The sequence below is a fragment of the Lepidochelys olivacea genome (genome assembly GCF_965140295.1).
Source record: "Lepidochelys olivacea isolate rLepOli2 genome assembly, chromosome: 17".
Lineage (NCBI taxonomy): Eukaryota > Metazoa > Chordata > Testudines > Cheloniidae > Lepidochelys > Lepidochelys olivacea.
In genome coordinates, this window is record NC_140427.1 from 3,036,091 (window position 1) to 3,063,964 (window position 27,874).

At 59.6% G+C, this 27,874-nt stretch overlaps 2 protein-coding genes across 7 annotated transcripts in view; one reads left to right on the plus strand and one right to left on the minus strand.

Annotated features, from left to right (window-relative positions):
* LOC311532621 (active breakpoint cluster region-related protein) overlaps positions 1-21,734 on the plus strand; it is a 66,595-nt gene extending 44,861 nt beyond the window's left edge. For 4 of the 5 annotated variants that reach the window (XM_084651215.1, XM_084651214.1, XM_084651216.1 and 1 more), the window contains 7 exons: positions 12,971-13,030; positions 13,320-13,429; positions 13,989-14,128; positions 15,737-15,871; positions 16,378-16,483; positions 18,082-18,229; positions 19,184-21,734. In XM_084651215.1, coding sequence (XP_084507341.1) covers positions 12,971-13,030; positions 13,320-13,429; positions 13,989-14,128; positions 15,737-15,871; positions 16,378-16,483; positions 18,082-18,229; positions 19,184-19,273 — 789 coding nt within the window. In that variant the 3' untranslated portion in view covers positions 19,274-21,734. Of the gene's footprint in view, positions 1-2,933; positions 3,262-12,970; positions 13,031-13,319; positions 13,430-13,988; positions 14,129-15,736; positions 15,872-16,377; positions 16,484-18,081; positions 18,230-19,183 lie in introns of those variants that run through there. The other variant, XM_084651218.1, reaches the window with a different exon arrangement.
* A 1,725-nt stretch (positions 21,735-23,459) lies between these two features.
* TIMM22 (translocase of inner mitochondrial membrane 22) lies at positions 23,460-27,547 on the minus strand. 2 transcript variants are annotated; one of them, XM_084650575.1, is made up of 5 exons: positions 27,116-27,547; positions 26,087-26,283; positions 25,029-25,101; positions 23,833-23,955; positions 23,460-23,716 (listed from the first exon to the last, which is right to left on the minus strand). In XM_084650575.1, exons 1-4 carry the CDS (start codon positions 27,366-27,368, stop codon positions 23,879-23,881), a joined length of 600 nt encoding a protein of 199 aa, XP_084506701.1. In that variant the 5' UTR covers positions 27,369-27,547; the 3' UTR covers positions 23,460-23,716; positions 23,833-23,878. The 2 variants fall into 2 exon arrangements, with proteins under 2 accessions (XP_084506701.1, XP_084506702.1); XM_084650576.1 differs by having other exon boundaries at positions 23,460-23,955; positions 27,116-27,508.
* Positions 27,548-27,874: the final 327 nt, after the last annotated feature.

A 27,874-nucleotide genomic window follows, 5' to 3' on the forward strand; every position in this document is an offset into this window, starting at 1 on the left:
CTGAGCTGGGGCGGGGGGAGGTTCCCTTGGTCACAAGTGCCTTGTGCGGCGGGCGTGAAGCCACTTCCCTTTGCATCTCCCTGGGGCCAGGACTCTGCTCCTGCCCTGCCATGGTCCCCGGGTAGTGGGTGCAGGGCACCCGGACCCTGCCCGGGAGCTCCGGCCTGGCTCCATGAGGCATAGGGTGCCCCACGCTCCCCCTGCGGGGGAAGAACCCTGGGAACAGGCCCTCTGCTTCTGGCCCCAGCTCCATGCCCCACCCCTGACTGACCCCATGCGGGCAGCTGGGCCAAGCCCAGGGAGGTCAGAGTCGGGGCCATAGAGCAGTTCCTCGGGGCCTTCCACCGTAGGCAGGGTGGGGGTCAGCCAGCCCTGCATGTGGGTCCCCAGCTGTGCGCTTGGCTCCTGCATCGCCTTCGAGGCGGAAGCTAGCGGGTGGTCTCCTTGCTCCCGAGTCTCGGGCTCTGTGGGGCAGGTGTGCCAGGCACGTGGCTGTGTGGACGTGTTCGCCTGCCCCCGCGGGCAGCAGGGCAGGCAGTGTTACTCAGTAGCCACTTGCCATCGTGGCTCAGTTTCTAGCTGCCCCGTGCTCTCCTCTAGGGAACGCTGCCCCCTGCGCAGGGGGCTGTTAACGGGGGGAGGCACCCAGGCTCTGGCGGACATGAGGGGGCCTGTGGCTGTGGCCCAGAATGAGCTCAGCTGGCCTGGCCCGTGCTCCTGGTGTGCTGGAGGGAGGGAGGAAGGAACATCTGTTGGCTCTTCGGAGGCTCCGGCCAGCGAGTGATGTGCTTCACCGCTTCCCGACAGAGCTTGAGCAAAAGGGGGCCCTTGCTGTTTGGGAGCCCTGCCAGCCAGCTGGGTGCAGGGTGTGCCCAGGCCCTGGTGAAGGCACTGCGTCTGGGGGTGCCCCAGACAGAGTTCGCCCTGCCCCATTACACAGGCCGTGCGTGGGACTCGCACGGTCAGTAACCAGTCACCAGGACAGTCCCTGGAGCCGGGGGGCACTCACTGCTAAGCCCTCAGCTGAGTTAATGGGGAGGGGCTCCCCAAGTTCCCCAGCAGCTGAGGCCAGCCCTGGGCTCCATGCATTGGATGCACACGTGTCTGGGCTGGGCGGGAGAGGCAGCTTGGCTGGCTGCATCTGTCTTTCTCCCTGCGGAGGCGTGGCGGAAGCTGCTGGCCTCGAGCACGTGGGCTCTTGTACCCTGGGCTCTGGCCAGCTTCCAGCCAAGCTGCTGTCTTGAATCAGCCCTGGGGAGGAGCAGACAAAGCGCTCCGAGGCTTCCAAGCCACACAAGCCCCGGGCTGGGGGGAGGGAGAGAAGCGACACTCCCCACCCGGCCGTCTCTCCGATGCTGCTGGCAGAGCCACTGTCTGGGGTGGCGCTCAGCCTCCCCTGTAGCTGTGCTGGGGCCATCGCATCCCTCACTGGGGTGGCTTAAAAGCCACCTAGCCAAGACCCGAGTCAGGCAAGAAGAGACCCCAGCAGCTGAACCCACTCGGAGCCTGGGCTGTTCATTCACCAAGGGCAGGGCCAGCCTCTTTGGAGCTTCCCTTCCCTCTGCTTAGGGAGCAGCCCAGCCACGTGGGGCAGGTCTGGAAGGCATTGCTGGGGATGCTGGGTTTTGTACCTGCCCCCCATGCTCCTCCGCTCTGGGGCTAACCTGGTGTTGCCTGGCGTCGCACTAGCCCTATGGAAGCGGCAGACTGCTGTGTGCTGATCGAAGCACCTCCTGGCTGGCACTGGGAAAAATGCCACTCCCCGGGCGCTGAAATGGCTACTCGGCTCTCTGGGGCAGGGACCATCTTGCCATGGCTGGACAGTGCCTGGCATGGTGGCATCCCCATCCCGCTTCGGCATTACCACACTAGGACGCACATCCTTACTCGGGGGCTACTTTCCGGCTGCTGCCCAGATTCCCAGCAGCGTGCGCTGAGGCTGGGGGCAGCTCCTGCTGGAGGGGGGTCACTCTGGCTTGTGACACTTTGCTAATGACTCCGTTTCCTGTATGTCATGTGAAAGGCGCTGGTATTTGCTGCCGGTCCCCGGGGGCCCCCCCGCAATCTGGGATGTGACATCTCGGCTCGGCCGACTGACTGCGTGGGAAATCCAGAGCAAGGGCTGCCAGCACGGAGGGTCCGTGTCTGTGCCCCTTCCCAGTTTGGGGGTGTGGGGGGGTTCAGAGAGCTCTTGGGGCCTGTGCACGGCCTGCCGTTGCGTCTGTGCTGCAGCCGGGCAGACCTGGGTGACGACGAGCCAAGGGATGGAGGAGCCCCTCGCATAATGGCATCCGCTTCTCTGGCGGAGAATGTTCGAAGCAAAGCCAGGCGGGAGAAGGGCAGCTCCTGATTGGTGCAAGGAGACCAGAGTGCCCACTCTCTGGGGCTGGAGGGCAGTGCTGCCCACCGCTCCCCACCTGGCTGCGGCACAGGGTGAGATGTTAGAGGGGGTCACAGGAGCACCCATGCCCTGCTCCTGAATTACAGCACTGCCTTGGTGCACAGGATGTAAAGGGTTAATCGTGCCTGTCTCGGGTGTGCTAGCCAGCATGTGTCCGGCCAGGTGTGAAGCGAAAGCCCTGTGCGTTCTGCCCGAGAGAGACGGTGACACAATGGGCAGCATGTCTAGTGGTTGGAGCCTGGGGTTCAGTCCCTTTGCTGCCTGGGGCCTGGGGCAGATCCCCTCTGTAAACGCCAAGGGAGGACGGGAGGAACCGAGGCCGCTGTGCTGTGCGGGTCGCTGGCTCCGGGGGATCAGCAGGGAAGGAGTTAACGGGGTAGCCGGGCTGTGCCAGCGGCTATGCCAGGCTCCTGGCAGGAGCGGCAGGGAAGGAGTTAAAGGGAGTGGGGGGAGCCTGCCTTCGAGTCACTTCCTCGGAGGGGGAGGGCTGCTCTTAGGGAGCCAGCGGGAGCCCTATCCTCGCAGCGAGCCGGAGCTGTGCCTGTCTATTGTGCTGCTCTGCGCTGGGCTGCTGGCTGGGGCTCTGCGCGGGATGGGCTCTCCTGGGCACCGCTGAGCCGGCTGGCAGGGGCTGGGCTCTAGGAGGTGCCGGGGAGGAGGATTTCTGTCCCACGCCGCAGGGGAGCGGGGAGCCCAAGATGACGGAGGTCTTAGTGCAGCCGGACTGTAAGCTGAGCTCGGTGTGCGAGCACTTGGACCACTGCTGCCTGGAGAGGCTGGAGGAGCCCAGGAGCAAGCGCCCCTCCAACACGGGAGCCAAGCTGTGGGGCCGAGTGCGCAGCAAGCTGCTCCGGCAGAAGGTGCTGTCTTCTCTTCCCCCTTCCCTGTGCAGCAGGGGGCTGGGCATGCCCAGGGGTCACCTGTGGGTGCCAGCCGCTGTAGCCCTGCCAAGTGCGGGGCCCCCTGGGACTCACCCCATGCCCTGCATGTCCATGGTGCTCAGTGAGCTGGTTCGGTCCCTCTGCAGGGCGTCCGCTCCAGGGTGCACCCGCTCTAGCCTGGCCGGTGCAGGGAACTCCCCAGCCAAGAGGGTGATGGTCTGTCTTCTGCTGCCTTAAGTAGACACGCTGGGTCTGAGAGAGGCTGTTCCTCCTGTCCAGGGAATTTGTGGGCTCAGAGCCAGCCAGATACCGCACACGGGGCAGCCAGCTCTGTGCAGGGACTGCACCTTAAGGCTGCTGCTGCCCACCCTGCAGAGGGTGCGGGGCTGGGTTGGACTGGTTCTGAATCACAGTGCGCCAGGGGCTGTGGCTTTGCAGTGGGTCTCATGCAACTAATCTGATGAGGCGGAGTGGCGGGAGAGGACGCTGTCCCGCACCTGTGGCACTCCTTGCTGCAGGAGGCCAGCTGGGGGGACTGGAGAGAGAGTAGTTTAGCACATGAGTCTCGTGGTTCAGGATGTGAGCGGATCACCGTGGACTCCAAAAGACCAGGCGCTGCTTTTCCCCACTGCCCTGCTGTATCCGGTCCTGGCCGTGCAGCTCCCTGGAGACTGTCTCTGGGCAGCGCTCCTCGTTCTATTGAGTCTTGCCGCAGGCTCCCTCTGCAACCTGGGATCAGTCACTTCAGCCAAAATTGTCCAGATGAGCTGGCGATGCCGTGGTGCCCAAACCCTGGGGACTGGCACCCAGAATGAGGGGCCCCTTTGGGTAGTTGTGGCACCATAAGGTTAAGGCTCCCTCTGCAAAGCCAGGGCTAATGACCTGTCCTCTCTGGGGCTGCAGGGCAGCTGGCATCAGGGCTGCAGATACTTTACGAGGTGCTGTGGGCATTTTGGTTGGGTTGGCTACGCTCCCTGCCGGTGCTCCCCTGGCACAGGAGGGGACATGGAGGGCAAACGGGCAGCCAGTTCGGAGCCTTTGGGTGAGAGTTGGTGCTAGTGACCCTGACAGCCGCAGCTGGCGGCAGAGACCTGGGCAGGCCATCCCAGGGGCACCGTGCAGGTGATGGGGCAAAGCTTGAGTGATGCCAGCTCCACTGCCCTCTCCATTCTCTCCCCTTCCGTGGAGGGCAGCCATTGCTCCAGCATTTGTCTTGACGTCCCTGGAGGGTGCCGCTCGTGTACGGGTGTCTCCCTCTGACAGTGTCCGCTCCACGTTGCGTGCCGTCTCGGCGTCCCTTCAGCCTCACTCCTAGGCACACAGCTGGCGGTGCCTGTTGCATACTGGGGGGATTGGGCTGCTAGCACTAACCATGGCAAAACATCAGGCTTGCAGGGGTCGAAGTCTGCTTAGTAACAGTGCTTTCATCCGCTCAGCATGCGTTCGCTGGCTCCCCGGCTGTGACGCAGCTGGACAGGAGCATTAACCTAATTTCTGGGTAGCCGGGGTCCATGGCCTGGCCTCTCCCTGGAAGAGGATTAAGCCGCAGAAGCGAGGAGCTTTGTCAGGGAAGCTGCCCGGCCCTGGACTGCTCAGGGAGACGCATGCTTTGAGTGGCTAGGTTGGAACACCTGCCCTAGGGTCTGCTGGCCAGAGATGTGAGAATCGAGGGACGGGGAGAAGCTGTCTGTAGTTCTGAGGTGAACTTCAAAGCCGTGAACAAGTCCGAGCATTTCTGACCCTGGCAAGGCAATGAAGGAGAAACTGACTCTCACCCCTTTGTCTTGGATGTGCAAAATGTCTGTAACCTCTTGCTGCTTGCTCGTAGGTCCTGCAGCTGACTCTGGGCCCTAAGCTTTTATTGGGCTGACTTCTGGTCGGATGTTTCATCCCCCACCTTGTCTCTGGGCCCAAAACACATCTACAAGTGCCAGCTTCTAACGGGCATCCAGGGGCCATCGAGCATCCAGGGGCCATCGGGCACCGCTTTCTTCTGGGACTTGCCTAGTGCTAGGATGATTTGTGTTATCATAGCACCTAGTCGTCCGTGTCCCCCCCGCTGGTGGGCCGGGTACCCGCGATGCTGGGCGGTCTGCAAACGGGACAGTCCCTGCCTAGAGACTTATGGTCAAAGTAGCCGGGGTGTTGAGAACAGCCGGGCCTAGGACTGGTCCCAGCAGCCTGAGCCAGAAGCGCCTGGCTGCTTGGCTGGGTTGCAGCTCGCTCACCCCAGCTTGGCCAGCAGCCGACACTCTGGATGACCTCAGGGGTGTGCGACCCAAGGCAGCGGTGCAGGGAGGGAGTGACTGAGTCGTTCTGCGGGAGGATCCCCTTGCCAGGGTGGCCTAGCTCGAGCTGGGAGCAGCTGGGTGCTCAGACACCCACTGCTTTCCTTGCTCCCTGGGAAGGCCTGTTCCTGGGAGTAGCAGCGATACGGCAAGTCCAGCTGATGCCCTCCGCCCCATCGGGCGTAAGAGGGGCCCGGCACGGCTGCCTGCGTCCCCCGGCGTTCCTGGGCCTGCATTGCGTTCTCGTGTGCTGGAGCCAGGGCCTCTGACAGGCGCGTGGAAGGGTGGCTCCCTGGGAGCACCATCTCCAGGAGAGGGAAGCCTGCAGGGTGTGGGGCAGGGCCTTGCAGCTCCGTGGGGTGAGGCTAGTTTCTCGTCCCGCAGACCATTGTACATCAGCAAGGACGGGGGTTCAGCCACTGAACAGCTTGTCTACGGCGTCGCTTGGAGCAGGGCCGGCTGGGCGCTGGCATGTGGGAAGGGCTGTGCTGAGCGTTTGCGTCGTTCCTGCCAGGGCACTCGCCGCATTCCCGAGGTGGCGCGGCTGGCTAGGCGTCCCTGCGACCTGCAGATCTCTGCCTGCCCCAAACCACACCTCACCCAGCGGCTGCTTGGAGCACCTGGGCCACCTCGTTGCTGAGCTGTTGGGGCGTTCCCGGCTCGGTCCTGCCATGTAGGCACCCTGGGGTGGCTGGCTCGTTGCAGGGGGAGGCTCTTTTTGCTACAGCTGTGCATTTCCCCTCGTGTGGTGGGGGACGCTGGCCGTGTGTGTGTTGGGACGTCCGCTCCAAGCTCATGCTGCAGTTAGCTGACGAAGCTGCCTTGTGTCTGGGAGGCTCTCGAGGAGTGCGGGGCAGCGGGAGGTTCTGCGGGGAGGGAAATACGGAGGAGATGGATTTGAAAAAAGAAAATCCCAGCAGGACCCGAAGCCTCTGCTGTTTGACAGCAGAACTGAACAGTCAGCTGGGGGGGCGTTTTTGAGTGGCAGGACATTGCGCACAGACGGGCCTCTGGCCTTGGGGGCTGGACACTCCCATTCACCAGGCTGCAGAGGGAGAGACAGGAGTGATCATACTGTCTCCATTTCCTAATGCTCCAGTCTCCTCCCGCTGTGCCAGGCTGGGGCCTGGTACTGGAACCGGCGGGCGGCTCCTTGGCTGGGCCGGGTACTGGAAGCAGCGGGTGGCTCTGTGGCTGGCACAAGGAGCCAGATCGACAGCCCTGGAGTCTCCGGGGTCTGCACAGCATTGGCCTGGCAGGGGTGTCGTCCCTTGCATTGCCCGACCCCCGTTTCTCCCCTGGGCAGGGAAGGCTAACAGCAGCCGTGGCTCTAGTGTTGCAGGGGCCCTGCCCTGCTGAGAGCCGCCGGAGCCCTACGCCTACTCTAGGCCACCAGAGAGCCGTCAGGGGAGAGCCCCACTGCGCAGCCTTGGATCAGTGAGCTGCAGCGAATGGCTCCCCTGGGACCACCACTCCCCAGTCGGTGTTTCCCCTCCTCTGGCACATGGGCAGCGACGGGGTTGTGAGAAGAGACGCAAGCTGCTGGCTTGGAGTCCCTCTTGCGTATGCCGGGTGAATGGGGGAGGTGGCAGAGCCCTGGGCTCAGGGGGTCTGTTTGTCCCGCAGCACGTGACCGGGCCTAGTGTAGCAGCTGCCGGCTCCAGCATTCCCGGCCCCATCTACCCTCCAGAAGGGACCATGCTGGGGGGGAAACACTCAAACTGGCCGAGTGCTCCAGCTGAGCTGGCCGAAATGGGGAGCCCAACGGTGTTCTCAGTGTCTGTGAGCCTGTTTCTCTCCCGCCCCCCATCCCCAGCCCTGATTGCAGCCCCAAGGGGCCCCCGGCAGTGCATGGCCCAGCCTGCAGGCTGGCCCTGAGGCTGAGGAGGAAGCAGACTGTCAAACATTTTGTTTGTAAAACACTTGTCATGTTTTCAGACCTCACAAATATTTAGTTACAGATCCGCCATCGCACCCCTCCCCCTGCTGGCGCACCAGGCGTGGAGTCTGGCTAAGGCATTACGGGCAAGAGGCACTCAAGTAATAGCAGTTCTGCTCCGAGGGCCTGGGGGAAGAGAAGCCGGCCAGCCCCCTGTTCCCCTCCCGAGCCGTGCCGCATGGGCGTCCCGGAGTGCCCTGGCGAAGGGCTGCTGGGGGCAGTGAGCACAGCCTTGGCTTGCCCTCCCCCTGCCTGCTCGCTCTAGGGCCCACGGGCAGAGCTGTGTCCAAACAGCACTCTGGTTCTTGGAGAGGCCCAGGGCTCGCGCTGTCTGGAGGGTCCCCACTGCAGAGCAGTGCTAGGAGGGGGGGGTGGGCACTCCGAAGCCTGGGGTGCATGGGGGTCCAGACAGACTTTGGTGTGAGGGGGCAGGGTGCCTTGCATGACATGGTCTATCCCGTCCCTCCCTGCCCCTCTCTTGGCTGGGCTTCTGGAGAGGCGGGGGCTTGGGGAGCCAAAGGCAGCCAGTTCTCTTCCCAGGTGGCAGCAGGTACATGGCCATGGAAACGTGTGACCTCCATGGGGGAGGGAATCCCTGCCGGACCAGGGGGGTTCTCAGGCCCCACTGATCCTGCATTTGTGCCTGTGGATGGGGGTGCGGCCATGCATCCCGGGCCCTCCTCCGTAGCTGTATTGGTGGTAGCTCTTCCCTGGTGGCCAGCCCCGTGCTCTGTGTCCCTATGCCATCCGGCCTGTCCTTGGAGGTGCCCCCTTCGGCCATGCTGTGGAGAGGGGACCGGCTGGGGCAGGCAAGGAGCCGGGGAGGAGGCAGGAATGCGCGGTGCTCTCTGGAGGGCAGGGTCACGGTTTGAATCGGGAGGCTAACCTGACTTTAATAAAGGCCTTATTCAGAGCCTGCTAAACCCCTTCCATATGTGGACTTCAAAGTTCCTGGGGGAAGTGGCGGGGAACTTTGCGGTTGTTTGCAGTGAAGTTCAGCGCAGTCTGCTCATGTTACAGCACAGAGGGGACCTGTGGGAGCTCTGTCACCGCCCTGCCAGAGCAGCGAGGGTGGGGGGCAGCTGGGGCCCCCTCCGGCAGCACTATGACTCCTCAGCCAAGGGGTCTCTGGGGCAGTGGCTGAGGTAGAGGATCCTCCACACAAACCTGCCAGAGCCCACACCTGGCCCCTGCTCCTCCCTGCTGGGCACTGCTCGCCGTGCACAGGGACAGGCAGGGCTTGGTGCCTTCTCCAGCCCTGGCATGTGTCTGTCGCGGTCTCCTAAAGTAGCGTGCTGCGTTCCGCCCCTGCTGTCCCAGTCCTGGGCCCCATGTACTCCTGGCCGTGCACGGTTAGGACACGAGGCCCGGAAAGGGAGCGGTGAAGGCAGGGGGGATGTGTCCCCGTGGGAACAGCGCCTGCACGCGGGCAATGCGAGTGGCAGGCTGGCGGTGTTGGGCTTGCAGTGGGGCAGGCTGGGCTGTGGCGGGGTGGCTGGGTTTGGCCTGGCAGCGCTGGCAGAGCCAGGCTCCTTACTTGGTTTGCCCATTCGGTGAAGGTGTTGTCGGCTGGCCACTCTGCACTGTGAGGGAGCAGCAGGGACTCTGTCCTCTCTGCTCTGCTGCCCCTTCCCTGCAACTCCAGAGGAGCCCTGGCTGTGGGGTTCGTGACTGGGGGGGCTGTGGGGCTGGAACTGGTTGCCCCCTCCCATGTCAGCCCCAAGCGGTCCCAGCCTGCTCGCTGGATGCTCTCGGGCATGGCACACGTGGCTGTAGCTGGAGCACTGTGCTGCTTTGCAGGGAATGTACGTCAGGAGACATTCCTGTGCCGAGGGCTGGAAACCACAGCTATTCCACATGGCCCAGGGACAGCAAGGGAGAGAAACCACCAGGCCCCAGCTCGGCCTGGCCTGCTGCGGGGACTGGCTGAGCGCTGCCAATGGCCCGCAAATGGTCGCGGAGCCTTCGGAGGACCCCCAACCACAGCCACGCAGGGAATGGACACTGCTGTAGGCTTCCTCGGCTGTGCCATACGAGGCCTCAGGTGGGAGAGACCGGGGCGGGTGGGGGGCAGAGCTGGTGTCTGGGTCTCTGCTCATCCTTCCTCCTCTAGCAGGACAAGCCAGCCCAGGCTCTGCATGTAGTGAGGGGCTGCAATCCCTGTCCCTTGCCCAGCCTGTTTAGCAGTGTATTAACCGTAGTGACTCTGGCATGGCCCTGCTCTGCCCCACCAGCGCTCCCGACGGGCAGCATCCCCCTCCTGTCCCTGCGAGGAGCAGTGCAGGAGGGAGCTGCCACCAGTCCCCCCCATCCAGCCCCAGGGCCAAGAGTGCACCATGGCTTTGCCCTGCAATGCACCGGGCCACTGGGCAGCAGGCCGGCTCCGGCTGGGGCTGAAGATGGCTAGCTGCTGCTGGCTGGCCATAACTAGGAGCCGCGATGCACAGGTCTGAGCGTGTTTGGGGGGGTGCTGTGGGGCAGTCGCATGAGGCAGCACCGTCTCTTTGACTCCGGGCGGGTGCCAGGGACGGCCTCCGGCGCTTGGTCCTACTTGGCTGGCTGGAGTGGCAGGTTCCGGTGTGGCTGGGAACCCCGTGAACGACCGAACGCTTTGCTCTGAACACACGGCTGGAGCTGGCCTGGGTGTGACCACGGTGGGGAAGAGCACCCCCTGCTGTCCTGTAGCTCCTTGGGCGAGCCCCATGGGATCCCTCCCCCTCTGGCAGATCATGCCCTTGTCTCTCCAGCGCCGGAGGGAGGCTGACAGCCTGTGGCCGGCCTTTTGAGGGCGGGGCTGGGCCCTGCTGTTTGGGAGAGGGTGCTGGAGGCTCCGGGGGCTGCTCGCCCATACTGGCTCAAAGGGCGCTCTCTGAAACACTGTCTCCTTGATCCCTGGGGACTGGGTCCCTGCTGCGACGGCCCCAGCAGGGAGGGGTTGGCTGGGCCCAGCCTCCACTGCTCTGGCCAAGGGGAGAGCCCGGACCCAGGGGCATGGCTTTCTCAGCCTGTCTGTTCCTATATACTGTGGGTGAGGGATGCCACGGCCCCCCCCGTCCACCTCCTGCGCGGATGTGGTGGGAGGGACCCTGGCGTTGGCCTGCGTGACGTCTGGGGCTGCTCCAGGGCGGAGGGGAGGTAGAGGCTGGCAAGCCGGTAGTGGCTGCTGCTTCTCTCAGCCTCACTGGAACAGCATGTTCTCGCCAGAGCCTCTGCTGAGCCAGGAGATGCCAGAGGAAAACGGCATGTCCTTGAGGAGCAAAGGCAGCTCTGCACAGCTGGGCTCTAGCTCAGCCAGGCGGCACGTGACTGGCCCAGCAGCTGGGGCCTGGGCTGCACAGCCTTGCTCCGAGGTATTCGGAAAGGCTCACACACCTCGCAGCTCTGCCGTTGGGGTTGGGAAAGCACCGGCCAGAGCCAGGCCAGCCCTCCAGTCCCTTTCCTCGGGGAGAGTCAAAACCCCTGCCCCCCCCCCCCCCAGGGCTGCTCAACAGACGCATTATGGCTCTTATGGATCAGCTCCAGTCAGTCACTCTGCTGTGGTCACTGAGCCCAGGCTGGCTGGGCTGCCCTGGGGCTGGGAGCAGAGGTGACCCAGAGCAGCTCAGAAGAGGACTAACCAGCCCCCTCTGCAGCCAGTGTCCGCCACAGGCCCGGCATGCAGCTGTGTCTGACCCGATGCCCATGCTCCCTTGGTGGGTGCCGGGGCAGGAGAGCTCCCTCCCCTTTCCCTGACTTCCCCCAAAATGCAGGCAGGGCGTGACCCCTCCTTCTGCGCCCTGGTGCCTTACGCCTGCTGTGCGTGCTCGCCCACATCTGGAGCTCATCATCCCAGCCGGGGGCCCAGGTTACCTGGCATGACCTCGTTGAGCCAGCGCCCCCTCCTGGAGCTGGCCCGCAAGTGGAAGAGCTGGAGGAGGCAGCATGAGAGGGCAGCCTGGGGCTCCATGGAGCAGGGTCCAGGGGTCCTCTGCAGCTCCTCCATCTCTTCTTCCCCCTGGAGAGACTGGGACTTCCTCCCCTCCTGCCGAGAGCACAGCAGAGACTCCACTGGGGGTCCGCCCCACATTTGCACCCCATCCCATCTGTCACCAAGCTCCTGGCCGCCTCCCCGTGGCGGTCTGGAGCCACTTGCTGCCCCCTCCCAGCTGGATGCTGTGGGATCAGCATGAGGAAGGCCGCTGGAAACCAGGAGGCATCTGGGCTGCTTATCCAGCCCTGACTGGGCTTCTGCAGCCCCCTGCCGGTGCTCTGGGCCTTCCCTCAGCGGGCAGTGGTGCTCAGTGCTGCGAGCTGGTGCGACCAAACCGCTGCACTTGTGCTCACCACGGGACCGCTGCTTCCCCGGCAGTCCTGAGTCGCCGCCAGCCTTCACCTGGGCAGCGGCTGGGTGCCTTGGCTGCAGCCCCTCAGGCGTGGGACTTGCATCGGCCCCGCCCCGGGCGTGGTACCTGAGCAGCTATGGCCAGTGGAAGTGCTTGGATGGCTGGGAACTCCAGCGCCGCGCTGGCCAGCTGGGGTCGCCCTGCCTATGTGGACGGCCAGAACCAGCGGAGCCCCTGGTTCCCAGGGTCATAAATAGCCCCAGCCACCTGGGAAGTGTTTGTGGAAAACGCTGCCCTCCCTCTGTTCGATGACTGCTCCAGAAATAGCCCTGCTTTACAGAAACTCGGCTGCTTGGCTTGGCGGTAACAGAGCTCTCAGCGGCCTCTGGGGGGCTTTTCGCTGCTCCCCAAGGCCGGAGAGGAGAGAGCCGGTGGCTGCACTGCTGCGAACGCCAGCCCCAGGGCAGCAAGCAGACCGGGGATGGACCGGGGATCCTGAGGGCTGATCCCAGCTTCAATAGAGGCTCCCTCAGAGGCCCCTCAGGGTCATCTTTGGCCCATCTCCACATCTGTAACACAAGGGTAGCACTTGCCTGCCTTGTGGGGTGGGCACCAGCTTTCCCTGCTGTAACTCCAGCTTCGTCAAGTCGGGGATTTGAGAGCAGCCTTCAGCTACCTGAAGGGGGTTCCAAAGAGGATGGAGCTCAGCTGTTCTCAGTGGTGGCAGATGACAGAACGAGGAGTAATGGTCTCAAGTTGCAGTGGGGGAGGTTTAGGTTGGATATTAGGAAAAACTTTTTCACTAGGAGGGTGGTGAAGCGCTGGAATGCGTTACCTAGGGAGGTGGTGGAATCTCCTTCCTTAGAGGTTTTTAAGGTCAGGCTTGACAAAGCCCTGGCTGGGATGATTTCGTTGGGGTTGGCCCTGCTTTGAGTAGGGGGTTAGACTAGATGACCTCCTGAGGTCCCTTCCAAGCCTGATCGTCTATGATTCTGTGGTAGGGCAGGAAGAGTCCAGTGATGCAATGTTCTGCACGCTTCCATGACTAGTGCCAGCGTCCTCCCCGGGATTCAGTGGGGCTGCGTCTAACGCAGGCTAGGGGAGCACTTGGGAATTTCACTTTCTCTCTCTCCTCACAGCTGGACCCACAGGCCGTGCCGACTAAGAACTGGCACATGGACGTCATTGAGATGAATGGGGTAGGTAATCTGAGGACCCATTCAACGCTCGTGCCTTAGGGCGGCCTCTCTCGGGGCGAGGGTCAGGCACTGGCCATGCGTCTGCACTCGGGATCACGATGGCTTCCCCACTTTCATCCCCCGCTGGCTAGGAGGGCTGGGCTTCCCAGGCTGCTCTGGAAACGCCTGGCCAGAGCATGTCGCTGCCCGCTTGCCCAGGGTCCGTCAGCTCCCTGCCCTCTCCTGGGCCAAGTCCCTGCCTGCAGCTGTGCTTCCCGCCCCTGTGACTGAGCCCTCCATGCTCCCTCAGATCAAGGTGGAGTTCTCCATGAAGTTCACGAGCCGGGACATGAGCCTGAAGAGGACCCCGTCCAAAAAGCAGACCGGCGTCTTCGGCGTGAAAATCAGCGTTGTGACCAAGTAAGTTCCTGGCATCAGGGGACAACCCCTGTGCAGCCCCAAGCTCGATGGCACTTCCCTACCCCTCGGCCCCAAAGGAGCAGGCTGCTGGGTCGCCCGGGCTTGGGCCCTCCCTGGGTGTGCCGTCTCCACAACACGCCCCATCTGAGTGTTGGGCTTCCAGCTGGAGTCAGCATCATGCTGCCAAGCGGGTCCATGTCCCTCCCTGCCACTGCGTGTGTGTGAGGAAGCCCTGTGCATGGCCTGCACCCAGCGCTGCTCTCTGCTTGGACCGCAGGCTGTCCCATCCCTTCTCCCGGAGCAGAGCAGGTGCATCCCAGCTTCATTCCCGCTAGCCCACGGCTCTCAGCCTGGGATTGGGGGCAGGCCTTTTGCCTCCTCTGCTGCCCCTTCGGTCTGATTTACCATTTCCCCTGAGCGACACCCAGCCCTGCCAGAGCAGCGGGTGCCGCTTCCACCGCCCACCCCATGTGCATGGCCCTGTGGCTGTTTGAAGCGCAGGATGCAGCGGGCCCAGGGCCTGGGTGTCTCACTCCACTGCTCTGGTTCCCCACCCCAGGCGGGAGCGCTCCAAGGTGCCGTACATTGTGCGGCAGTGCGTCGAGGAGGTGGAGAAGAGAGGCATCGAGGAGGTCGGCATCTACCGGATCTCGGGAGTCGCCACAGACATCCAGGCGCTGAAGGCAGCCTTCGATGCAAGTGAGTGACAGAGAAATGGCTCCCCACTCCCATCCCCACGACTGCTAGCAGCGCTTTCCTGGGGGGCGGCTAAAATCACGCACACGCACCTCTCGCTAAGCTGGGCGAGGTGGGGCACAGGTTGGCTGTGGAAAGAGAAGAGCTGGTTGCTCCTGCACCACTGCTTGGAGTCCACAGGCTAAACATGTCCATCCAGCCCAGCGGTCCCTCTGCTTGGAGGCCGCAGATCCCTGGGGTAAGCGGCTAGTGAGTCCTGAGACCAGAGCCCTTCTGGGAAGGGGAGCACGTCAGCCGAGCCCTGCAGAGCCTGTCTGTGCCAGCTCCCCTCTGCTGCACGTTTCTTGAATCCCACCGGCCTGAAAACCAGGGACTTGCTGGATAATGTGATTTTAATGTGCCGCGTGGTCTCAGTGTTAGAGCCGGAACAAGGCTAATGGTGGGATTGCCCTTCCATGCGAGGCAGCTGTGGGGAAATGGTCCCGGATCATAGAATATCAGGGTTGGAAGGGACCTCAAGAGGTCATCTAGTCCAACCCCCTGCTCAAAGCAGGACCAATCCCCAATTTTTGCCCCATATCCCTAAATGGCCCCCTCAAGGATTGAACTCACAACCCTGGGTTTATTAGGCCAAAGCTCAAATCACTGAGCTATCGCTCCCCCGGATGGAGCTCGCCACAGATACCGGGCAGAACTGCAAAACATAAGCACCTGGCTGCTCCGTCCCAGTCCAGCTCTTGCCCTGGGCTCTCCTTCCAATCAGCGTCCCTGCTGAGCTGCTCTCAAGGAAGCACGGAGCCAGGAGAGCCTCCCAAGAGGCTGGCAAGTTCTTCTCTGTTCAGCTTTGTCTGAGAACAGGCTGCAAAGTAGAGCTGGCTATTCCCCTGTCCGGACACTGCCAGGACCTCCCTGTCCCTCCCAGCCCCAGCACCACCATGGCTGATGCTCACTGGCAGCAGAATTAAAGATCACAACCCTGTTCTGGCCCCTTCGCTCTCCACCAGTAGGAGGCGATGTGGTGCAGAACCAAACAAGGCAAGAACACTCACTGCTGTTTCTCTGGAGTCCCTTCCTCCGCAGCTGCCTCTGGGCTGGAGCACAGCAGCTCTCTGGCAGCGCACAGGAGCACTGTGCAGCAGGTTGGGGCAGGAAATGGGAGAAGGATAATTCTTGGCACTTGTGTGCAGAGCCCCCCAGTGCTCAGCCAGTGAGGTGAGTACCAATTCACAGCTGGAGAGAGGGGGCGTGGCAAGGCCCCAGGCTGCCTCAGTGCTGTGCACTAGCCACTGGGCTGCATTACCTCCTGAGAGCTGTGCGTCTGGCCAGAGCCTTGAGTGCCAGAGCTTAGTGCCCTGGGGGAGCAGGCGGGGACTAAGGAGCCTCCCCACTGTGCTGGGCTGGGCCAGCATCCTGATGGTCTGGGGGTCATAGAATCATAGAATATCAGGGTTGGAAGGGACCTCAGGAGGTCATCTAGTCCAACCCCCTGCTCAAAGCAGGACCAATCCCCAATTTTTGCCCCGATCCCTAAATGGCCCCCTCAAGGATTGAACTCACAACCCTGGGTTTAGCAGGCCAGTGCTCAAACCATTGAGCTGTTTCCCCCGGCAGATAACAAGGACGTCCTGGTAATGCTGAGCGACATGGACATCAACGCCATCGCGGGCACCCTGAAGCTGTACTTCCGAGAGCTCCCCGAGCCCCTCCTCACAGACCGGCTGTACCCCGCTTTCATGGAGGGGATAGGTAAGGCTCTTGCCTGGGCCTGCAGCTCCAGACCCTGGCCGGGGGTGGGGGCTTTGCAGCAGGATGGAAGCAGCCCAGACCCCAGCACGCTGCTGGGGAGTCAGACGCGTGCTGCCCCGGGCCATGCAGGGAGGCCTGGCTGGATCCTCTGCCTCTGCTCCACAGCCTGCTCGGGCAGAGGGGGGCTGGTTCCTACTGAGATGCCGGGGGTCAAACCAGGGTCCAACACCAGCTGCCCCTGAGGAAGGCACCAGTCCCCTGCAGTGGGTGGTTGTGGGACTGGCTTCCCCGGGGGTCGGCTGCTAGTTGAGGGAGGGCTCCTGCCTTGAGGTGAGAGGTTTAGAGTCATTCCAGTGACCCCACCACACCCCCAGGCTGGGGTCTCCCAGCCAGACTCAACTGGGGCTCGTGGGCTCCGGGAAGCCTCCGGGCCGCTCAGTGCTCACAGGGTCCTCCTAGCCCGGGCTGAGCTGTGTGCACTCGCTGGGCTCTCTCCTTGTCTCCAGCACTCTCCGATCCTGCCGCCAAGGAGAACTGCATGATGCACCTTCTCCGGTCGCTGCCCGATCCCAACCTCATCACTTTCCTCTTCCTGCTGGAACACTTGAAAAGGTAACGCTGGGGCTGCCATCCCTGGTGGGGGACACTTGGGATGGGACAGAGAATGTGCTTGGGCTCTTCTCCCCCCAGGAATGGGGAGGCCTGTCACTGGGCTGGCCGCCCGCTGGCTGCCTTGCGCAGGAGGCCGTCGTGCTAGGACAGAATCCGCGAGCGGCTAGGCATTCTGCAGTGCTCAGAGCCCTGGGCTGGGCCCAGCAGCCCTAGTGACGCCCCAGGGGAGCGCAGCACCGGGGAGGATGCTCACGTGATGGGGCTGCTCGCACCTGGGCACTGAGCCCTGGCTCTGCAGCGAAGACCCCCCCCCACCCCCAGAGGGGGGCTGTTCTCCAAGAGCTGGGCTAGCTGCTCTGTGCCGCTCAACACAGCGCTCGCTAGGCTGTCGGCTCTGGGCGTGTCTCTCTCCTGTCACTGTGCAGAGCATTTGCTGGAGCTGGGTCTTTGGCAGCTCCTGGTGATCTCTGTGGCAGTCCCCGCACAGAGCTCTCTGGCAGCCCTGTAATGTGGCTGTTAGTATCTGTGCTTGGCAGGGGTTTTAATGGCTCCGCTCAGGGAGAAAAGTTCCCCGCTTGCCTGGCCCCTTCTAGCCCCCTTACAGCAGCGCTGTGGGCAAGGCACTGATCCGTCCCGGGCAGTTCTTGGGCCTTCCTTGCTCCGAGATGGGCTCTGGAGTCCCTTGTGCCGCTCCTGCTGCCGTGTCTGAGGTGCACCGAAGCGGGGCAGCGGGAGGAGGGCAGCAGCTAGTGCCCTGGCAGGGGCAGTTGTGGGTATGGCTCTGCGTGCTCTCTCTATGAGCTCCTCTGCCAAGGCCCTGGGATTGCTCACGGCGCTGCCTCCAGGCACAGGGCTGGCCGGAAGGGGGAATTTGGACACGGGCTTGAGGTCTCATGTTACTTGCGTCAGGAGGCATTTTTCTCTCTGGTTTGTTTAAGATCACACAGGGAACAGAGTGAGCTGGGGGAGGGGGCAGGCAGCGAGCAAAGGAGCCTGCTGGGAGAGGCTGGTTGGTTTCCATCCTGAGAACTTGGCCCAGCGGGTCCCTGGACCGCACTCAGCGTGTGCTGGAGGAGCACAGCTGCCTCCTAAGACAGCGATGTTGTGATGCCAGTTTCCCAGGCGCCGGAGGGCTTTGCAGAACATCGGGGAGAGGGGTGCTGGGGAGTCCTGGGCAGCTTCAAAGGCCACCCCAGACCTTTCACAGGGCACAGGCACATCGTACCGCCCCAGACAGCAGCACAGGGCTGGCAGCGCAACCCCTGGCAGCTGCTGATCCATCGAATTGGGTCCTGTCCCCAGCGGAGGGAGACAGAGCCCTGCAGTGCACCGGGCCTGTGTCCCACAGACAGTGAGGCTGGGGAGATGCTGTGGCCGGCAGTGCTCTGCCTGAGGGGCCAGGGGCCTGAACAGAGGGGGCGGGTTGGATGGGGCTGAGAGAGCGGCTCAGCCTTGCTGCTCCCCTCCCCTGTGTTGTCTGGGGGAGCGCAAGTGGCTCTGGGAGCCCCCCACCCAGCCAGGTGGCCTGCGAGGGCAGCTCTGGGGTGGCTCCAGATCCACCTCCGCAGTGGACTGACTTCCCCCCTCCCCTCACGCAGGGTTGCCGAAAAGGAGCCCATCAACAAAATGTCCCTCCACAACCTGGCCACGGTCTTTGGCCCAACACTGCTGAGACCCTCCGAGGTGGAGAGCAAAGGACACCTCACCTTGGCCTCCGACATCTGGTCCCATGACGTTATGGCACAGGTATGGGGGCCGAGCTCTGCTCTGGCTCCATCCAGCTGGAGAAGCGGTGCCCCCTGCTGGGCTGTGCGTGTTGTCCCCTCGCTGAGCTGCGGCTCACACCTGTACAGGGTGTCCCCCCGCGTGTCAGAGCCGAGCTGCAGCCCCTCCTAGCTCATGCACAGCCGGGCAGGGGGTACACCAGCAGGGCTGGCCTCAGCACCATTATACCTGCCGTGTTGAACTTGGTGGTTAACCCTGAACGTTTCTGGTCACCCAGCCTCCCTCATGCATCGGTCTGTGCTCTCCATGCATGCCTCGGCAAGACAACCTGGCGTCCTGCCCAGCTGGGAAACAGCAGACGCCACCCTGCTGGGAGACGGTTCTGCTGTTAACCAGATGGCCACCAGCTCAGCCCATTGGTTCAGCCAGGACCAGTCTCCTGCCTCTGCCTGATTCTAGAGCCAGAAAGCCCCAGAAAGCTGCTGGCCAGTGGTGCAAAGCTGCCTGGGGGGAGGCGGCTCTGTCTGCCTCAGCCAGGACACGTTCTGTGCAGCGTGGGTAAATCTGAGCGGGGCTGTGACTGGCTTTGGGGAGTATGGTAGTGTCTGGGTGACTCCCTAGCCCATGTGGCCCTCAGTAGGATGGGGGTGGGCTGCATTGTATTGTGTACAGCACCTGGCCCAGTGGGGTCCAATCCTGAGCAGGCCTCCAGGTGCCACCTCATTAAAAACCTGCAGTGGATCAGGCCCCTCAGCTTGGTGTTATGTGCATTCAAACAGCCCTTGTTTGGCTCTGGTTTCCCTGTGGGAGAAGGGCTGGGTTTAGTCACCTTCAGGGATAGGTTCGTCTCCTCCCCTGGCTTTTTACACTTGAAGGTTCTTCTAATGGCTGGAGGCAGGGGCTGGCCTGGCGGCTGTCCCCTCGCCAGCTCCGTGTCCAGCCCAGCCCTGACTCTCTCCTCTGCGTCCCCTGCAGGTCCAGGTTCTCCTTTACTACCTGCAGCATCCTCCCATCTCCTTCGCGGAGCTGAAACGCAACACACTCTACTTCTCCACAGACGTGTAGCCTGCGCTGAGAAGGCACCAGCCGCACACGAACCCAGCCTCCCAGAGCGTGGGGTACAGCACAGACTAGCCTCGCCCTGCGGGGAGACGGGCACTTCCCCAGAACAGTGCCCTCTGCATCTTTGGTACCATTTTGTACAAGTCTCCAACCCTGGCCCAGGCCCTGCGTGCCCTGTCTAGTAGTCGTGTCTTACGTACCTTCGTGGTCAGGAATTGTTTTTTATGTATATTCGTTCGACAGAAGAGGTAGTGACTGACGGGCCGCAAGCCCCTCGCTTCATTCATTTCCTGCCAGGCTCCCGTTCCTTCAAAGGCCGTTGCAACTCTCCTTTTGCCCTTCCCAGCTTCAGCCAAGCGTCCCTTCATCTCGCCCGCTCAAAGCCTGCAGCATCACACCAGTGCCTGTTTGGTTTGCCTCATCCCCTGGGCCTGCACGTGCAACGTTGGCTGGCCTCTTGCATCAGAGGCTGAGAAGGGACCAAGGGCTCCCCCTTTCTACCCATCAAGACGACGAGCTCCACTTTGTCTTGCTGTCCGTGTGAACGGAGAACTCTGCTCCCTCTTGGAGCAAACCTTTGGCCACAAAAGTGGGTGGGGGGGGCATTTTTAATGTCTGTCCCAGGTGCTTTACAGCTAGGGCCTGTGGTCTATGCTTTCTGCCTGTTTGTCGTGTCCTGTGTGGCTATCCTCCTGCTGTTTCTCCTCTCCCGCTGTGTAGTGTTGGGGGTAACCTGCTCTCTAGGATGGGGCAGAGGTGCCTTTGGCAGGCTTGTGTGGACAGAAGAAAGGGCTGTCCCATTACACTACCAATACTAACCTGCCTCCGTCTGGGTGTGCCAAGTGACTGGCTTCTAGCCCCCAGCTGTGTCTCCAGGGGACGTTAGGTACGGACGAGGTTCAGCCAGGAGCTCCCTGAAGCGCACCTGCTGGAGTGATCAGGTGGGGCAACGCCCCTCAGGCCTGCAGCACGAGGGAGGAGTGACTGTCCCGAAAGCCTCACATACCTCGTCAATACCAATGCCTTAGCCCTTGGCACCCGTTCCTCTCCCGTGGAGCACTGCCGCGAAGGCACAAATGAGCAGCTAGGCTTCCTTCCCCAGCATTACCCGGGGGCCTCTTCCCTCTGGGAGCTGCACTATGCAGCCTTTCCGCTGAGCTACCCTTCTGAGAACCAGGCGAAGGGGAGGGAGGGAGCCAGGCTCTGCTTTGGTACCACCAAGCCACACGCAGGCTGGCCCCTTGTAAACACTGCAGGAGGCTGCCGGAGTCTGTAGGACAACAGCTGCTTTTTGTCCCTTCCTGCACCAAGGTAAACAGCTTCTCAGCTGAAAGTGAACTCGAAGGGCAAAGCCTCGTGGAGATGGGGGCCTGGAAGGGGAAAGCCCACTGTGCTTGGAACAGGAGCTGGATTCTCCCCACGTGGCTCTCCCTCACTGCACCAGCCTGACATGGTGGAAGCTAAAGCACATCCATTCAGCCAGCCTGGGTACATGCCATTCTGCTGGGAGAGCTTCCCCCCAGCTTGTTCCCTTTGAATTCTAACCTCCAGCCCTTGGGGCAAGGCAGCGATGGCTCTGCCTGCTGGCTGGGATGTGTCCCACAGATAAACACTATCTTGTGTTCTCTTCTGTGGGCTCCTGCTCTTGTAGCTTGAGAGCACCCCAACCCACCCTGATTCCTGGAGCCCACAGACAGGTGCTGGGACCTGCCAAGGAAACTAACCCTGCCTTTTTTTCTCCCCTCCCCCACCCCCTTTTCTTGGGGGGGGGGGAGCTCTGTCCACTACCCCTACACCCTCTGTGCCAAATGCCGATGGACAGCTGGTTTATTTGGGGTGACCAAGCATATCCCTTGTAACAGCAGCGCTGCCTTTAACTGCTATTCCATGTGCTGTCTTAAAGACCAGCCTCAGGGGGGCTGAAGGCAGCTGCTAGCCCCACAGCACTGAAGCAGCTAAAGGGAGAGGGAAGTCTTGCAATGCCAGTCTAAAGGGCTTACACTCCAGCCCCCACGCTGCTGGCGCCAGAGACGCGAAATGGCATTGGATGCACTGACCAGGTGTCGCACTTTGCCCTGGATAACGGGACTGAGTTTAGATCGAACTGCACAATGGATCCCTGCGTGTTTTATGTACCTACATCTGTCAACTGTGGTGTCATTCCGAAGGGAGACTCTGACCCACCCCCACACCAGTTCAAAGGGCTGGAGACCAGCCCCCTGCACAAGCTGTGGCAATCCCATGGGCTGTGTTTTCATTTTTCCTACAGCGGGGTGGGAGGTGTCGGACTCTTGTGGCTACAGGTAGAATAGAACGGTTCATTAATATTTGACTTCTACTAAGTTAAGATCTATTTTTTGTTTGTGTTCTGTTTCAACTTCTGTAGATTATAAACTTTCAATGGATGTAAACCATGTGAAAAATATTAATAAAAAGCAAAGCCCTGACGTTTGCACAAAAAGTAGCTCGGTGGCGTAGATGTTTGCATCAAGAAGCAGCGAGCTGGTTATCTCCAACAGACGCTGCCTTTTCACTTTTTTTCCTTGCAGTGTAAATACTGCTATTTACTGCAGGCCTCTCTGAGGTCTAAGCACACATGGTGCTCCCGTTGGGCAGGCAGGTCTCTACAGCAAGGAGCTGCAAAGCCCAGCTGCTGCATGCTGTGTCACTCTGTGATCCACTGCTAAGAGCAGGAGCCAGCCCGTGCTGGGAACCTCTGAGAGCTGACCGGTCACATGGGGCTGGCTCCCCACCCCAGCTGAAAGTGGGGACACACGGGGTGGAAGACAGCAGCGTTTCCCTTCCCAAAAGGGACACTCAAGCACAGCTAAAAGCCCGCTGCTGCTCTCACTGGACCAGTGCTGACATGGCTGTCATTACCCCAGCGCAGTCAGCAGCCTGTGACCAGGTGGCCACACTGGAAGCTGGAACCCACCCTCGTCTCAGGAGCCTGGGCTATAGACCACTTAAGAGAGTAGTAGTGGTTGAGCCATTCACAAAGGCAAACCAGGTTAATACCAGTTTAAGCAGGCCTGGGCCTACCAAACTAACCATGTTTGTTCTAAGGGGTGGGAACAGCTGTCTTAGAAATGTGGCAGCCAGAACTCACCCGAAGGCACCAGTTCATGGGTGCTAATGAACAATCAATTATGACTACACTACGGATAAGTCCATGGAGGAAGTCGGCAGCTATGGCAGACCAGCCCTTTCAGCACCACTTGGAAAGCTAAACACACTTAACCCATGCGTCCATCTCCTCCAGCCTGCTGTAGTAACACTCGACCCAGACTGTAGCTTTGCTCACTTCCCAGAATACCCTGCAGTGGTCCCAGGCTTAACATCTTCCCCTACATTCAATGAGAGAGTTCTAAGCACCTCTGTCTGCTGAATGCCACTTTCAGCCACAGCTCTGCACAGGCTTAGTTGAGATGGTGTAAGGCATCAGACTGCTTACAGCTGTTGCATACCCTGCGTGGCCTTGAACCTGAGTCTCCCTTTGGAAGAGCCTATCAACACGTACCTCCAGGCAGCATGCAGCTAACTAGCCATTACTGCAGCAGTCCCTCAACCCAGTGTGACAGAAACTCAGTGCATGATTTAATTGGCAATCAGCCTGAAATATGGCCTAAAGTCATACTCAAGTCCAGCTGGTAGCTCTAGTGCACAATAATACAGCTTCTAGTAATAGCCAGCACCACAGAGCATACAAAATCAGTGCCGCTTGGTTGTGGGAAAAGGATTGCATCCTCCTAAGTAAATAGGAAGCTCCCGACACTGTTCTAATGCAATGGCTTCCTAGTCTCTCCACAACTTTTTGGAGTTAACATCTTGATCCAACGGCAGATGAAGCAGTAGCTCATCACTTGCTGTGTTACTACAGTGAGATTAGCTCAGCTAGGCAGGCTTACCATATAATATTATGCTTCTGTCAACAAGCCGCTTTTTCCTAAATTGTTTGGTTGAAATGTTGTGTGTGGCAGCTCAGTCACTGGCATCACTAGGCAAAACGCCTTCTCACTTTGTTCTCCAAGACATGGTAAGGAAAGTTGGTTCCCATTTAGTTGTACTTTAAAGCATTGTATAGAGGGTTAGGTACGCTCCAGCGGATATTAAAAAATGCCTGGAATTAGTTATTCTTTCGCCCACACGGTCTTGTTTCTACCCAACAGAGCAGCACATTGCAAACCTGTTACTGTTAAACGTTCGCAGCAAACTTACAACCCAGCTTGCTGCATTTATTTATCAAGATTCTGACAGCTTGCCTCTTTCAGCACCAGCAAAACATTCCCCAGAAGTCAAACCCCAAAGGATCCGGAAGGCTTAGCGAGAAGAGGCTTAGTTCTTGGAAACTGACCGTTTATCCATTCCGATGATGACCCTGATCACCGTGTGCCCAAAAGACTGGCTCAATTCCAAGGAACTCCAGCACCTGAGCATGAAATAAGCCTGCCAGGGTGAGGGGTGAAAGGATTATCAGTCATTTCGGAAACAGCAGGCAATATCCTGCTCTGATCACTCCTCCAAAGGCAGGGAAGTAAGTCTGGTGAACCCACAGCTCTTACCAGCAGCACTGGAACACAAGTGAAACTTTCCCACAGGACTGCGTTGTTACCGTAGGTAATAATCAATCACTGCCGAGAAAGCAGCAAAGCCACCACAGCCAATGGCCCCTGCTTTTAAACCAGCTGCAATGCAAAAAGGGAAGGGAAAGAATTAGAAATGCCCTGCACTTCTTCCCATTTACTGGCTTATACTGCTGGCCTTAAAGAGGTCCCAGGATTGCAGTTTTCCGTGCAGAGAATCTTGCACTCCAATTTTAATTGGATTAGGGGACTTAGATGCATCCCCGGAATTTGGCACACACTGCACTTGGAACCACAGGGGCTGGGCCTGTGTGGTGCACTAACTGAGCTTTGTTATGGTTTCTCTGCCTCTGAAGGGCTGCAAATGAATATTTCCAGCTCTGATGCAATGGCTGGATTCACTTGGCTCTGAGCTCAGCACTGCAGGTGACTTAGGGTGGCTGAACAGTATGATGGGGACAGAAAGGCAGCAGCTGCTTTAAGAGCTCCGAAAGGATTTGGTCCAGGCCAGACACAGTATAATAGACTTAATTAGGAGCCCTTTCTAGAGCTGTTTTGCTTCCCTTAATGCTCTTTGGGAAGACTCTTTTTTGAGGAAGGGAAAAGAAGGCAGAACTCCAACTTTGCTGAAAAGCACCACAATCCTGTGCTTCAGCACAACCACAGCTCCCCCTTCCAGGCATATTCTTAACAAGGGAGCATTTGGTGGGTTCTTGCCAAAAGCCCAGGTGCTAAGCAGTGACTGGTGCTGGACTATGCCCCATTCTGATGGCTACTAGCTAGACTCGCTCTGGGGCGCCAGCTGCTGCTGGCATTTCCTAGGTGGTATTTCCTGTGCAATATTCCGTTTAAGTGGTTATTCTACATCTTATCCAAGTGTAATAACACCCAAAGTTACTCTGAAAACCTTGAATAAAAATATTTTTCCATTTGACTGATGCTTGTGTATAGTCAGTTTCACTGTACCTTTTATTAGCAGGGAAGCAGATGCAGCACCTAAAGCAAATTTAACTCATTTTGAACCATTACAAGTTCCATGGTGATGCCCCCTTAATACTACATGGAAGTGTCTGCACTTGGGATGTCTAGAAAAGATTGCAGTACATCCATGTAGCTGGCAGTCTTGGCCAGAGCCAGAGCTAGGACAGAAACAGTTCAAAGTAAGTGCTACTAACCTCTAAAGCCAATGGCTCCTCCAGTGATGCACCCACTAACAACACTGTTCTTCCAGTCTGATTTTCCACGATACTGTGGAATGGAGAAACGCAGTGGAGTCACAGTAGGAAAGTGCACGTGGAACTATTAGCATAGCTACTTAATGTTAGTTTTAGAGAATAAAAACACCCCTCCAGTCCCCTTGACTCACAGCTGACCATGCTTGTCCCTAATTTTCCAGTAGATAGCAATGTTGACCTTTGGTGTGAGACTTCTTGGGGGAAGGGGGAGTATTACCTAAGACACTTAGGGTACATCTACACAATGAAAAGCCGGGGGTTGGTCTATATCAGCTGGTTTGGGCTGTGGGGCTATAAAACTGCAGTGTAGACATCCAGGCTGGAGCTAGGCTCCAGCCCAAGCCCGAATGTCTACACTACAGTAGCCCTGTAAACCTGAGTCAGCTGACAAGGGCCAGCTGTGGATGTTTTATTACCGTGTAGACATACCCTTATTCTTCTACATGAGTTAATTACACTTTCCAATTAAAATAAAGAAACTTGTTGCCTTATTTCTAAGGAAATATGAAAGTCAAGAGTTTTAGCAGTGAGACAAGCAAGGTCACTTTGCTCTCTAGCTACACAATGAGATCCAGGACTTGATCCAGAATTATCCTCCAAGACCTGATTTTCACGCCAACCTCCTTTTTGCTTCTAAAATGTTACAGGCCCAAATAATTATGGGTACAACTGATAGGGAGATTTTTTTTTAAAAAGGTTGGCTAGGCTTTAAAATATAGTCCCCAAAATTAACCATATATTTATCCAGCCCTGGAACTGGAATGATCTTTGTTACCAAGTGTGCCCTAAGAGGGTTGTTCTGTACTTTTTTCTGTTATAACAAGGAATCAGAGGCTGGAAAACACCAAAAACCAACAGGCTAAGTGTGCTTCATTTTCCTCCTAGAGCTGTTTTCCACCACCCAAGGTTGCTTTAGTGTAGCTCAAGAGCAAGTTAGGTAGGAATACACACATGCCAAGGGTTTCTAAAGAATGAAAGCATTTCTGTTGGCTACTTACAGACTCTACTAGACATTCAGTACAGGAGAACATAGCACCCACAATGGCAAAGTTTTTGGCATAGGACATCCCTCGTTGTCCCATATCTTTAAGGACTTCTTTTGCAGTTGGTGTACGATAGGGATCCTTGGGATCAAACCCTACATTGGTATCAATGCCTGCTGTGAATACACCAAATGCTCCTCCCAAAACAAAACCTAAAGAAGCCAAAAAAAACCAGTGAGAATAGAATGTTTCCCCATTGATTGCAGCAATGCAGCACGGTCATCACAACAAACATCCCAGCATCCTGATATGTTACAGCTTGTACAAGACATTTGTGGTCAGAAGAGTGGACTTCTCCCCAGAGTCACATTACTAACATAGCGCATCTCCAAGCACCCAGGGCCAGTAATGGAGAGCCCGGTGTACAAAGCGGGAAACTGAGGCACAGGGAGAGAGAAGTAACTGACCGGAATATAAAAACTGGGCCAGGCCAATGGTGCAGCTAGCCCAGTATCCTGTCCTCTGACAGACGCCAGTGCTAGATCCTTCAGAGGGAATGAACAGAACAGGGCAATTACTGAGTGATCCATCCCCTGTCGCCCAGTCCCTGCTTCTGGCACTCAGAGATTTAGGGACCCAGAGCACGGAGGTTGTGATCCTGATCTTCTTGGCTAATAGTCATTGATGGACTTGTCCTCCATGAACGTATCTAGTTCTTTTTTGAACCCGGTTTTAGCATCCCCTGGCAAGGAGTTCCACAGGGTGGCGTTGCCTTGTGCGAAGAGGTATGTCCTTAGGTTTGTTTCCAACCAGCCGCCTGTTCATTGCATTGGGTGACCCCCCCGTTCCCTATCCACGTTCCCCGCTCCACTGGTGATTTTATAACCCTCCATCACCCCCCGCGGCCCCTCCTTGTAACACCCCAGCCCGGGTCAGGACAGGGGGCTCCAATCCGGGCGCGGCCCCGGCAGCTCGAGCGGCGGGAAGGGGAGATGGGCGCCGGCTGCCACCCGCCCCCGTGCCGGGCGCGGCCCCGCTCCGCACCTCCCACGCAGGCCAGCGCCGCCTTGAACCCGCAGCTCTCCATGACCCGCTCGATCAGCTTCTGCTCCTCGCTCCTGGGCGGGGCCGGGATGCCCCCCAGCGCGGCGGGGTCCAGGGCCCGGGCCTGGCGCGGCCCCCGCCGCTCCCCCACCAGGTGCTCCAGCAGGAGGCTGTACTGTAGCTGGGCCGGCGCGGCCGGCTCAGGCCGGGGGCCGGCGGGCGCGCTCCCCGCCGGGGAGGAGGCCGCCGCCATGACAGGCCGGGTAAACTCAGTCGCTGCCTTCCCAGCCGTAGATTCCACACTCGAAGTTGCAAGGGTGGGGGGTGCTTCTGCCCCAACCCCCTGTGGTTCCGCAGCAGCCGATTCGACACAGTGGAACTCCGCGCGCGCGGTCTGCGACCCCCCTCGTCCCAGCAGACTACAACTCCCAGCATGCCCGTCACCGAAGGGCTAAGGTGCGCCGGGATTCATGGCTCTTGTAGCCCCTCTCTAACCGCTATGCGCCTGTACCCCGCAAAGAGACTATGACTCCCGGCATGCTCCGCCGCTTCAGGCCTAGCCGTACCGCCAGGCTCCGCTGCGCGCGGCATCTTGGGATTCGTAGTCCGGAGGGTCTGAGAGGAAGAACCACATTTCCCAGGGTGCCCCGCGGCAGCTCGCCCCCTGGCGGCCGTTAGGACCGTTGCCGAAGAGAGGAAAGGTGCTTGCGGCCAGAGCATCCTTGGGAGGAGGCGGCAGGTGAGCGGGGCTGGGGCGGG

Bases quoted from the DNA above. Each gene is read 5' to 3' on its own strand.
- TIMM22 (XM_084650575.1), bottom strand. From the start codon at position 27,368: ATGGCGGCGGCCTCCTCCCCGGCGGGGAGCGCGCCCGCCGGCCCCCGG. The intron at 25,102-26,086 runs GTAAGTAGCCAA...TCCATTCCACAG, and splicing joins CTGAATGTCTAGTAGAGTCT to TATCGTGGAAAATCAGACTG. The intron at 23,956-25,028 runs GTTAGTAGCACT...TTTGCATTGCAG, and splicing joins AGGAGCCATTGGCTTTAGAG to CTGGTTTAAAAGCAGGGGCC.